This window comes from Periplaneta americana, chromosome 10 (assembly GCF_040183065.1).
Source record: "Periplaneta americana isolate PAMFEO1 chromosome 10, P.americana_PAMFEO1_priV1, whole genome shotgun sequence".
Taxonomy (NCBI): domain Eukaryota; kingdom Metazoa; phylum Arthropoda; class Insecta; order Blattodea; family Blattidae; genus Periplaneta; species Periplaneta americana.
The window spans coordinates 95,266,517-95,280,127 of NC_091126.1; the positions used below are offsets into that span (position 1 = coordinate 95,266,517).

The 13,611-nt window shown below is 36.1% G+C and overlaps 1 protein-coding gene across 1 annotated transcript in view; it reads left to right on the forward strand.

Annotated features, from left to right (window-relative positions):
* Nucleotides 1-13,388, forward strand: part of LOC138707730 (RNA polymerase-associated protein CTR9 homolog) — a 42,640-nt gene extending 29,252 nt beyond the window's left edge. Inside the window, exon 6 of the mRNA XM_069837596.1 lies at nucleotides 328-13,388. Within this exon, the coding sequence (XP_069693697.1) occupies nucleotides 328-461 (134 nt within the window). The 3' untranslated portion in view covers nucleotides 462-13,388. The remainder of the gene's footprint in view (nucleotides 1-327) is intronic.
* Nucleotides 13,389-13,611: the final 223 nt, after the last annotated feature.

Consider the following 13,611-nt stretch of genomic DNA (forward strand, 5'->3'; position numbering starts at 1 on the left):
CCACAATCACCTCTCCAATAACCCGAGACTTCTGCTGCAAACCGGAAAGAATGATGGACATCATTCATGGAGCTTACTGCTTCATGATCAGCTAGCAATAAAGTAACCAGCCATGAAATGTGCGTGGTGTGATATGATTCTAGCGATTCATTTCTCCCACCAAAACTTCCTGCTACTCTCTCAGCCAGTCTTCCATCCTCAACGAGTTTGTACCCCTAGAGAGGAAAGCTGCAGAATGCTTTGTTTGTAATGCAGAAGGCAGAGTACCAAGAGACTGTAGAGAGTGCGAGTGCTGCAGCTAAGAGAGAGAATACTGCTTCTTTGCAGGTGCTGCTGAACTCCGGGACAGACCTCCAGGCAACAAACTGCATTGGGAGGACTCTTCTACATGGGGCAGCAGGACGAGGACACAAAGAAATAGTGCAGGTCCTCCTGAATGCAGGCAGCCAAGTGAATGCTGAGGATCATAGTGGGTGGACACCTTTGCACCTGGATTCATATGGAGGCTAACTGGCTATTTGCAGGACTTTACTGGTCTCCGGGGCATGAGTGGACTTGTGGACTTGAAGGGAGGACCAGTTGGTCACACTGCACTGCATGCTGCTGCAGGAGGGGGACACCATTACGTGTGTGAACTGCTCTTATCGGCAGATCAACAATCCTGATTTTGCAAACTGGCACATTGCATTGCACTATACAGGGAAGTGGGGCAGCACCCCAGTGGTCCAATTGTTATTGCAGCATGGCGCAGATGTCGGATTAAAGGACGGACAGCTCTGGATGTTGCTCATCTTAACAAGGAGAAAAAAGAAATGGCAATGTTGGAGTTGTGAGTCACCCACTACATAGTCACAATTGCTAGCATGTGTGACCACAATGCAGTGTGAGCAAGCGGTATTTCTTCCAAACTTGAATTCCTATATACAAATCATCCACTGCGAAATTCAGTGGTATATACATGGAAAGATAGAGTGAAACAACAGCCAGCAGCCATATTGGAATTTTGTTTTGCTAATAATTATCTTATTTACTCGCTTATTAGACCCCCTGTGCTTTAATCCTTTACAGAATGGTGGATCATATATTAACTGCAGCCAATGGCTTAACCAGAAGGTTAGTAGTAGTAATATGATGTATTATTTATAAAGTACATTGGTATTTTTAAATTTTATGAAATATTAGACTTAACTAAACTAATTTAAAATCTTCTAAAAAATGTTATGTTCTAATTCTTTTATTTAAAAAAAACCAAATCATTTCAACTGCAGTCAACTGAAACCCCTTCAGCTTCCATGAGTGCCGTTACACCGATTTCTTTACATGGGCCCTCCCCATCCTTTACCACAGGCTCAATTGACTGCAATGGCTGGGACACTAACCTGCGAACTTGGGCACGATATGCTGGCTGGACTTAAACCACTTGGCTAGTGCCAACATGACTTTATCCAATTATGCAGGTATACAAACTTCTGGTTAAGAGTTAGAAATTTGCATGCAATAGTGGTATAAGTCAAGAGCAAAATGTAAAATATATATACACACACAGACACACACACTTACTCACAGGGTGAACCACAAAGGAATTTTACAATGTTACATTTGTTCAGATCAAATTTCTGCACATTTAAAGGACAGAACTAAAATTCTTTGAGTAACTTATTATTATTATTATTATTATTATTATTATTATTATACACTGCTCTCTTAAATTGACTAATGAGGCACCTGGTACCATTTCCTTTGGGTGAACCTCGCCAGATGTTTCTTAAACATTGGGTTTTCGGGGTGGACGCAGTGGAAAAACATCGAAATAACTAATGCAAATTTGTAACAAGGATATAATTAACAAACTGTAAATAACAATACAACAATGAATTGATGGATTAGATACATGATACATGAATTAATGAAGTCAGAAGACAAAATTATATGATAAGATAATCTGAAACAATATGGCACATTAATGTCCAGCAACTTCATTACAATACGATCCTGAAGAGCCCGTTAGTCTCTCGAAATTATGACTTAGGTTTGAGTGATAAGCTCCATAATTATTAACATCATATTTACAAGAAATTATTCTGTAATGGAGCAGCCACACGCACTCAGTCCACATGAAACAATATGTACTTAAGATATAACTACAATTTCCATATTACAATAAGATCTCTGTACTATTAAATAACCAATTATCGCAGAGAGAGAGAGAGAGAGAAATGAAGGGATGACGATAATAAGTCAGAAATCGCGTACAAATGAATGAATTTGGAATTCAATATTACTCCCAACTATGGACCGACCAATTTGACTTCTGCCACTTTACATACTTCGTCACGATGTTCAGATAGTTTGCGCTCATTACCACCATTCTCAAAATTACCATTAAATCTCAATACGGCGTAAATTATATACACTGTTTCCACGTAATCTAAATACACGCGAGCCAATATATAATCGCCTGCGAATCCACTTCGCATAAACTCCACAAAACTATCGTAACGAAACATACCATGTTATGCTGCAATCAATAAGTTCAAAGTCACGTATTCCTGCAACATTAGGAAGAATATAAAACAACAATCTTTTCTGTATGCTAACAATTTGCTGGTTTAATAATCTATCCAAGCAACGTTACCTCTCTGCAGCTAAATTCGTGCGTGAAACATATAAATGATGCTGATACAAACCAGTCAGATTTCTGAGTCAACCTCACTACATGACGATAAATAGCTGAGTCAAACACTTGCTACAAAACGAGTATAAGTCAACCTTTCTACATAACGAGTTCCTAAGTCTCCCTCACTACACGATGATGAGTTCCCAAATGAAGGTTCCGTGTTTTGATGGCACGAAAGCTCGCCTTCCCTCTCTCTCAGATACGTTAAAGCCTAGCTGGCCAATAGGAATTAATGTCGAAAAAATAAAGGAAAAAGATGGCGCTGTCAGTAGTATGGCAGGAATGCGAAGGCTGTCGGTGGTGTAACAGAGAAGTAGATCTGTTGAGACGTCGAGCTCGGCTCACTAAGCATATTGGGAATTAAATCAGTAGCTATGAAATGTTTCATGTAAAACAATTTTTATCTCGAAAAGAAAGCAAAAGCCAGCAAAAATGTATTAAACTCTAGGCCAGGGCTGGGAAACAGCCGCTCTCAGAGCGCTTAGCTTCTCCTGCTACAGTTGCTGTTGTACAGGTACTCATATACTGACTGCTCTGTTTACTATACGAGTTTGCTACCCCTGCTCTAGGCTGTGAATTACTGCCGAAGCCTTTTGCACAAAAATATACATTATCATCACAAATGCTCATGGGAAGATTGGAAGTTAAAACCCACTTCTAAAACCATCTTCTATCCTGTTACTTCTCCAATATCTCCACACTGACAAAGAGGAACAACATCTCTCTCTATCCGTTTATCCTCAAACTACCTACTGTACTCTCTATCCTATTAGTTTTTCCATTGTCACAGCAGAGACAGGGAAATAAATTCCCTTTTTTCTTCTACTGATGGTATCGGTTACTAATGGTAACTAAAGGAAAAAAAATGGTCTAATATGCGAGTAAATATGGCACTCAATCATTGCTGCTCAAAGAAGATTCCGTGCAGTGTTTGACAGGTGTGCATGTCCTTCCCAAAAATCAATTTTGCGATGTGTTGAATCTCGCAGAATGTGAAAGTGTAACTGATGCTAAACTTACAGGTATGTGGAGATCTGCAATGAAGAAACCATTGAAAGAGTGAGAACTGGAATCACGAGCACAATGAAATCTGCAAGAAGGTTATCACAAGAAGTTGGTGTCAATAGAGAAGGAGTGCACAAAATTCTGAGAAAAGATAGAACTTCTTCCCTTATAAACTTCAGGTATCCCAGAAGTTGAAACCAGCAAATCGGCAAAGTCATTTCACACTATGCCACATTACGATTGGATTTAGACTGGTACAAATTTTGGACAGTCTCATAATGTCTGATGAAGCACACTTCCACTTATCCGGGTATGTGAATAAGGAAAATGTGTGAATATGGAGTGGAATAAACCATGTGCAATGTATGAATGTTCTATACATAATGCAAAAGTTACTGAAGCCTCTTCGAGCAGCAATGATTGAGTAATTGTTAGCAAAATAAAATTCCACTATTGCTGCTCACCAGTGGCGGCTCGTGACTGTTTAAACCTATGTGCAACAACAACAACAAACAACAACAATAACAATAATAATAATAATAATAATAATAATAATAATAATAATAATAATAATAATAGCACTCATCTTAATAACTAAAATTGAAGTCCATTCTTCTTCCTGTTGGCGAACTTGTCTATCACCTTAGTATTGAAAAATATTATGTTTTATTTAACGATGCTCGCAACTGCCGAGATTATATCAGCATCGTCGATGTTCTGGAATTTTGTCCCACAGGAGTTCATTTACATCCCAGTAAATCTACTGACATGAGTCTGTCGCATTTAAGCACACTTAAATGCCATCGACCTGGATATATGTCTAATTTTATGAACTAGAAGAATTGAAAACGATGGCTAAAAACTACATTTCTAATAGAAAAAATAAATGTTTCATATTTAAATACATTTTTAATAAATGAAGTTTTAGGTACTAAATACATAAGTTGGCTATTCTGGTTCTGGCTACTCTTTGGTGAGCACAGAAGGGACAGCAGTTTGTTGAGGTTTTCGGTGCTTGCGGGGAAGTGAAAAGGGTAACTCAAGCATGCGTATTTCTCCATGTCGACATCTTTCCTGTGCTTAGCACATCTCGCACTACTGTGGAGGGTGAATGATGAAATGTGTCAAGGCAGACGATTCAAATGCTTTAACAATATAGAATGGTAACTATTTAAATTAAACAAATATTTCTGAGGTTTTTAAAACAAAACATATTTTTCTCTCTTTTATTATGTGCTGTAGGACATGAGCCACCCCTGCTGCTCACTGTTGTGCACTCCACCTTTCCATGTTACACCACTAAATTTCAGAATAGTTGACCTTTATATTGACCTGTAAACAAAGTAAAAAAATTAGTAGACACGAAAATTTAAATTTAAAGATGGTCATCAATTAACTGATGTTCAGTTAGAGTATCTTGTATGAGTTCTGCGCAGTGAAGAAGGACGTTGTCATGAAGGAGGTTGATACCAAACCTTTTCCATGTTTTTTGAGTCTCCTTAAATTTTTCTTAAAAAAACTACTATAGTATTCTACATTCAGAATTTGATATAAGAAAAAATGGATTGGTTAATATTGATCCTTGAATGTTTTGAAAAACTGTAGCCATTGATTACCTTTTCTCATATGATTTCATTTCACCCTTTCTGGTGTTAGGGAAAACGACCGTTTGCATTCTTTGTTGAATCTGTCTGAGGGTTGCATCTGGTCTGTGGGCCATACCTTTCCACCATTGATTCCAGGAGTGTATTAGCGTGCTCATGTCTCATTGATTATCACCAGACAGCGGATTTTGAGCCCTGATATTGAACATCAGTTGCAGGGAGATCATTGAACTCATTGCTATTCTTCCCCTGTAAACAAGGGGCTATGGGATAGGGTGGCTGTGTTGGGACCGAAAATCCACTGTCTGATTGTCACAAATCTATCCAGGAACTTGTGAACCTCCTGGATGTATCACTGGAGATGTTCAGTTAGTCTTGTTTTGTTTTCTTCAGTCAAATTTCTGGGCATTTATTTTGGACACAATTTAAAAAACTTTGTGTTGGTGAATAATTTTTTTGGTGCTAATAACACAGATGTTTACCTTCTTGGCAAATTCACAGAAACTTATTTGTTGGTCTTTCTGAACAAGTTCAACACATTGAATCTTTTGTGAGGTGACAGACATTGTTGGACATACACGTAGCATGTGACATGTTAGAGACAGTAGTGTGCCACTTTTGAAATGATTTGCACAACTCCAAAACTACTGTATGAGACAGACAATAAGAAACTTGATGCTGGCTATGCGACAGCATTTGAGGCACAAGTAATTTCCGTATTTGTTTTCTCTTGTCATTTGTTGACAGAACCAAAGAAAAGGTAATGAAGGAATAATAACTTCAGCTTATTTAATTTGAACTACCTATGTATTAACAGTTATTTTGTGTGAAATTGTGAGACGTGTTACATATCGCTCATTTGTTGCAACAGTGACACATCTCAAAAACTATCTTTTTTCAGGAGGAGCATTTTAATCTTTCAATGTGTAATTTCCTATTACCATCGCTGAAAAATACGTAATGAGTATAATTACGGGAAAGAACAGTGTATAGCAATATGGAGTATATCTTATATCAGGGTTAGTTAGTATGATGAAATAAACTATAACCAAAAATCTATCACCATTCAGAATTATGACATTCTTATTACAATAACTGCTACCAGAATATGTCATATGTAGAAAAGTGAAAATCTTGTTAGAATAAACATTAAGTTTAAAAAACTAGATTTTGGGGATGTGTTTCAGAATATCAAAACAAAACTTTGTTTTAGACTGAAGTATGGTACTTTAAGTAATAAAAAATGAAAACATGTTACAAATACTTGGAATCTAATTAAATATTTGTATAAATTATTAGAATATTTCAGTTCAGTTTTATTACTCTGCCATCATTACAGATTTTCGTAAAACAACTTGTAGCATTTCATTATAATATACTTGTAGTCCAAGTCTAGAAGATCTTTCGTCATTTCTGAAATCCCTGGCCTGGAACAGAAGGCTGGCTTGAATATGTTGCTGGTAACTTCACCTCCTCTTTTTCCTAATGATTGTTTCCTTGAAATCCCCAGCTTATGAATATTCATAAAAAAAACTGATGTCGGTGCTCCTCTTACAACTTCCACAATCTTAGTTTCGCACAACTTCAGAGTAGTCATGTTCAGAGCACCGATGTCATTGGCAATGTCCTTAATGTCAGAAATCTTCATAACAAACTTCGTTCACATTGAAGGGCTCTCCTTTCTTTTTCGTTGATCGAATGATGGAAGTAAACGATTCTGGAGTGTACACTCGTCACTCTTGAATAGGAGCACCCAAACTTTCTACCATGAGGGACCAATAATTAATCTAGTGATTGACCTTGGGCCACATTTCAGTGTAGGTACTTAATATTTAAAAAAACGCAGACGTAATTTTTTGTTAATATTACGACAAAACAGACTACAATTAAATTAATTAATTCATTTTATATAATTTGGATTACTTAATTTAGAAAAATACTTGAATAAAAGGCATACATAATTACTCACCTAATGAGAAGTGTGGAACTAGTGTAATAAATTGTCGATATCCGTTCTCTGCTCTGTGGTGCTCAGAAGTAACACTTTTGGAGTTGCTCGTCATTTAACCCTAGCAGGTCCATGCTGTGATCTGTTGATTGGGCACTTTATGTCCACATATTTTGAACAATTTTTTACCTTCTATTTTGGACTGACAAGAATGAAAATATTTATGTGGCATCAATGTCTCTTCATGTTTATTAGACCAACAATACAATGAAATGCTATTATAATTATTGAAGAAATAATACAATGGATCTTAACACAAAAGAACACAAATAATAAATTTTCATCTGCATTTGAATCGTGTTTCATGTTATTTAAACCAACAATACAGTGAAATGTTATCGAATAAATACAATAAATAATACAATGGCGCTACAGCCCAATTTGAGCCTTGGCCTCCTCAATGCGTCTCTTCCAATATTCTCTATCTCTGGCCTTCGTTTTCCATGCCCTTGTCCCTAGAATATTCACGGTGTCCTTTCTGACTTCATCCTCCCATCTTTTCCTGGGCTTTCCAACTATTTTCCCATGCATTTGATGGGTGAAGGACCTTCTTGCTATCTGCTTCTCATCCATTCTCACTACATGCCCTGCCCACTGTAATCTTCTAAATTTAATAAATCTGGATACTTCTATATCTTTACATAACTGATATAACTCAGAATTATATCTTATTCTCCATCCTTTCTCATCTTGGACTGGGCCAAAAATCCGTCTTAAAATCCTTCTCTTGAAGCTGTTCAATCTTTCCTCCTCCTTACTTTGCATGGTCCATGTCTCACAACCATAGCACAATATTGGTCTTATTATTGTTTTATACAATTGTATTTTGTTATTCCTATGTATTGTTTGGAATTTCAACAAGTCGATCATCAAAAAATAGGCTTTGTTATTCCGTAATATTCTTTCTTGTATCTCCACTAATTCATCATTCTCCTTGTTTACTATGGAACCCAAATATTTAAAGTTTTCTACTATTTCAATATCAGTATTATTCAGTTGGATAACTTTATTTTGTACTGATTTTTTAGTTTGAAGAACTGTTTTCGTCTTATTTGTATTAATACATAATCCTATCTCTGCCGCCTTCCCATCTAATTCTGTAAAAACTTCTTCTACCGCCTTTTTTGATGTTCCCAAAAATAATACAATTGAGTCTTATTAAAAAAAACACAAAAACAAATTTTCACCTGAAACTCATGTTTTTTATACACGTGGGAAAAAAATTCCAGGCTGAGCCTTCACACTAAGTATCCTAACATCTTTTACAAATATCTATTCTCTTGTGATGGCTGCATACAGTTTTGTGGCACTTACTGCATGTAATTGTGGTCCTGGAAATTTTATTTTTTCTCTCTTCCTTGCTAGATACTTGCCAGCAGATATATCTCTTTTTACGAATTTACTTATTTATTTGCTAATAATTATAACATAAAATATAATACAAATGGATAAAATTTTAGCTCACCCCTGAAAGAGTAGAACTCATGCTCAGGGCCAGATACCTGAATTTAAATTAAGAAATATGTATTACAATTTGTTTTATGTCTACTACGCAATAAGAATATATACATTTAAAATTTACAATTGTGTCTCTTATTGAGAAACACTTGTGGTTGATCTTATTTCCTGGTACTTTTTGCTCGGCACAGTTGTGTGAATTAAGCATGATGACTGCATTATTCTTTAAGCCTGATATCTTTTTAAAATATTGGAGCACACAAGAACCTAACTCATTGACACCACTGTGATCATTTCCCTTAGCCCTATAAAACTTTCGCATTATTCAGTTTCAAATCATAGACTGTGAAGTCAGAAACATTTAAGTTAAATATGTGAAACATCCCCTTTTATGCAGCTGCACCACAGCCTGTAGATCATAAACTTCTACTACTGCATCAGACATTTCCATATCTCTATTTTTCTCTTCTATTGATAAGTCATAGATGCTGGTCATATTTTTCCCTCAGGTTCTCTTTAACCTTGTTGTTTGCATTATCAAAAGCTGAGCAGATGTCACACAAATGCTTTTTTGGGAGGAAACACAAAGTATTGTAATCCTGTGTAAACATTATAAAACAAGTTATAGCTGGCGAATATTCTTCTCTTTATAACTGGCCAAAAAGCCCTTATGATTGTAGGTACCGGTAATCAATTTGCGTCCATCAATGAAGAGCCTTGATGTGTTCACACATAGATAGTAGCTTTCTATATTTGGGGTAGAGTCAATGTGCTCTTTCATTCCTTTCCTTATATTGGGATCAAGTGGCTTCTGCTTTCCACATTTCCCTCTGAGATCAGGTTTCAGTAATGCATTTGCGATCTTATGCATTTTTTTCAACACTGTATGAATCGGATGGTTGTTTATGAATAGGTGTTTGTGAAGACTTTACACACCTCTACTATTTTGTTATTTTTGTGGAAATAGAAAGTATCGTTATGCCATCATGGTCTTGTAGTTTCTCCCATATGAACATAGCAATACTTCGACTGAATAACTTGCAAAGAGTTTGAAATAAATTGCCTTTGCTTTTCTACCTCGGCCAAACTTAAAATATAGTAAACAACTGCTTCCTTTTCTCTTCAGCTAACTTGGAAGAGCATTGCAATTTGTACTCCTCTCCACATGGTGGTTTAATTGTCCTTCCTTTCTGGGTTCTTTTACTTATCGTATGCATTTCATAAGTCTTTCTGCTATTCCTGTACCTCAAGTTTCTTTTCCAGTTTTCTACATCTTCTTTGTGTCTCACAGTGGTTCATTTTCCCGAATTCCTGGCCAAAACCCCAAAACTGAAACATATAGGAGAGGGTTGTTTGTTGTCTTAAGTTGAAGAGGAAGGACAGGGCATGTAGACATCGTATATCTTATCTTCCATCTCCAGTCCTGTGCTTGTAAATACATGGCTGAAAATGCGTCTCTCTTGGACAATGCAGTTGCTGATTTTGCGTGGTGAAAGAAAGGTTGTTTTTGAAGTGTTATAAATAAGTGGTATAAGAGTGAAAATAAAAGCTGAAGCATGGATTCGATTCCTGGAGGTGTGTAGAATATTTGAACTAGTTTTAATTTATTACTTAATTAACTAACGGCATTTAGATATTAAATAATATAGTCACGTTGATTGTGGTTGAAAATGTGAAAGTGGCAGATTCATGGAGGTTAAAGGTTATTGGTCCTGCGAGGTCCTGTCGAGTTACTCATTACAAATCATACCTATGACGATGCTTTTCAGGTACCAGTAAAGAAAGTCTGCTCCCAACTGCCACTGGGCCCACTAGCTCGAATTTAGTTTTGAAGTGCGCACTGCGTCTTTGCGTTGTAATACAAGGAAGGATCGGAAAGTAACACACAACAATTATTTAACGGAATACTATTTTGGTTAGGACGTTCAAATTTGGGAGGTAGTAAGTTTGAATCTTGCACTACATACAGCAATGATTCGATTGGATGTCACTCTGGCTAAAGAAGCTGTAACTACTGAGTAAAAATTACGCATATTCTACCATCATTCACTTGTGAAGGGCAGCGAGGTGTAGTCCATTTTTTTTTTGAAAAACAAAAAAATCGAGTGAAATCCACAGGGAAATATTGGAGGTGAATGGCGCTTGATTGTCTGGACCATAACAACGTCTCCAGGTTGTGCAAGTTCTTCGAAGAAGTCCGCCAACGAAGCACGTTCCGGCCGACCAGTGACTGCTGCAACACCACCCAATGTCAGAGGCATCATTAAGGCGGCAATCAGCCACACTACAGTCCAGACCTTGCATTGTCTGACTTTCACCTCTTCGGACCAATGAAGAAATTGCTAGGAGGACAACGCTTCGGTTCGGATGAAGAAGTGAAATCGGTCGAGCACAGGTAGCTATACGCCCAAAAAACAGTTTTATGAACGAGGTGTACTGATACGTGTCACGATAGGAGAAATATGTCGAGAGACTTGGTTCCAATGTCGAAGAATAGGTGAAACCTCTAGTTTTCTTGTGCATTATTTCATTTTGCTTACCTATAAAATACGTTGCCACAAAAAATTGTTGTGTCGTATATTAATCCTTCATCAATTTATTAAAATTTGAATTATTTCTGTAATTCCTTTCAGGATATGAAAGTCATCACATAAACCTCACTAGGCGTGAATTGTTTACTGTACTACAGGAACGTTCATAATCTAATTTTGAAGAAAAGTAGTCTATGATTATTTAAGAGAATGCATTAGAATCATAACCGATTCCCCTGCAACATCATCCGCTGAACTAAAGAATGTGTTAAAACATTTAATATATAATTTTAGAACCAGATGGCAATGGTCAAATAGGACAGTTGAAAGATTCCTACCATAGAATAAGAAATGGCTTGAAAATCTACGAGTTTTTCAATATGCGTTACTGAAACGCAATAGAGAGTCGAACGTCCATTACTAGAATTTAGTAAAGTGGTGAACGTTATAAAAGACGAAAAGCACAGGGATTAAGACAAAACATAGTTCCTTCAGAACTCGTATATGCCACACAAATAAGTCTTCGTGAAGCAGGAGAGATTGTTACTACTGCTGCTGCAATAAAAGGCGTACAATTTTCAACACCAATCAGTACGTCAACATGCAGAAAAGCTTATAAATTAAGTTCAGAGCATTGTCCATTCTAGTTGAAGTTAAATTAACAAAATTCCATTATAACCTGATTAGGTCCGAGACTATAAATCCATCGCCTACATTTTCCAGCAATACAGAACGGTGCTAGAAGCACAAAAGACATGCTATTCCGATACCAATGCCATTCAAATAACAGAAAAGTCTGCTGAAACTGATCTGCAGGCATTGTTGGACCATACTTCATAAAGAATATTGAAAGTCCCAAGAAAGGAACTGAAGCATTTGTCTGCAGATGTAATGTCACTTCTGTCAGCTCCAGATGCATCTACACATTTAGGTGTGTCCACTAAGGGTTCTGATAAAGATGACTCCCTTATCTCCACAGACTAGGATGCTAGCGAATGAAATAATTACTGTACTATACACACATTCTATATAGGTTTATGTATATAGATAAAATAGACTGTAACTTTGAATACCCTAAGAAGCAATGAAATGATCATCCACGCAAATAAAAAAAAAGCATATACTATAGCTATTTATGTGAATTTACTCGATATTTAATTCTTAATTATGTTACTTTTACAATTTGTTTCAACTTTGTTACGTTCAAATTAATTCAAACATCTCTAGAGGTTTTGGCCAAGAAATTGGGAAAATGGACCACTGTGCGTCTGTGTGCTTTCAAAAGATTGTTTATTCTCATTTGACAGCATACATTTAGCCAATTGCATCATTATTTCTCTGCGATTAGTCATAATGTGTGATATAAAATAGAAGTAGTAGCACAGAAAATTAACTTCGTTAATCAAATTGGAATGTTAACAAGTGAACCATTAACACTTATCCATATTTAATATCAAGAGATTTAGCAAAAAGAATGACTTAAGTGTAAATGATGGAAGGTGTATCTTAAACATGGTGTATGTATTTCATACAAGAATGTTACATTGCCACATAGCGTCAAACTGATGACCGTAAATGAGCTAAATGTTATTTGTAATAACGACATGATAGGAAATGGTGCAATAACCATGCAGTATGTTTGCTTCAAGAACGTCATATTAACAAATTTAACTAGACGATCCATACAAATATTTTCCTGAATAATGTCATAAATCAAAGTAAAACATTATTGACGAAAAGAAAAGAAAGGAGTGGAAATCTTACATTTACATCAACATCATCACATTGTTGCTAGCAGCCTTGATCTCCAATTGCATTGGCGAAAGAATGACACAGCAAGTTCTCTCGTGGTAAATTGTAGAAGCACAGTTTTGTCGTTTTTGCTGTAAAAGGATCATGTCATAATGGTCTTTTTCTACACCAGTAACTCAAAAATGACAATTTTTTTTAGATATGTCACTGTTACAGCAAATGAGCGATATATTTACTTAAGAGTATATTTCTTTAAGCCCAAGATTAAGAAACGAAGAGACATTTCTTCATTGTGGTGTAACAAATTATGCTTTTTGTGTGGAATAAAGAAAACAAAAGCTTATCTTATTTAATTCCATGATAAATGTTTTAATCAGTGTATGTTTTTTAATATTACTCATTGACATCACTGGCATGTTAAAAGTAGAGTTGCTAGATTGTATATTTTTCCTGTATTCTTATGTTTATTTACCTTAAGATACAGCTTTCTTAATTTGAGGTTTATCTACGTTTTTTTTTCTTCGCAGTGTAATTATTTTCAACATGGATTCTACTAGATCTGTAGACAGAGATTTT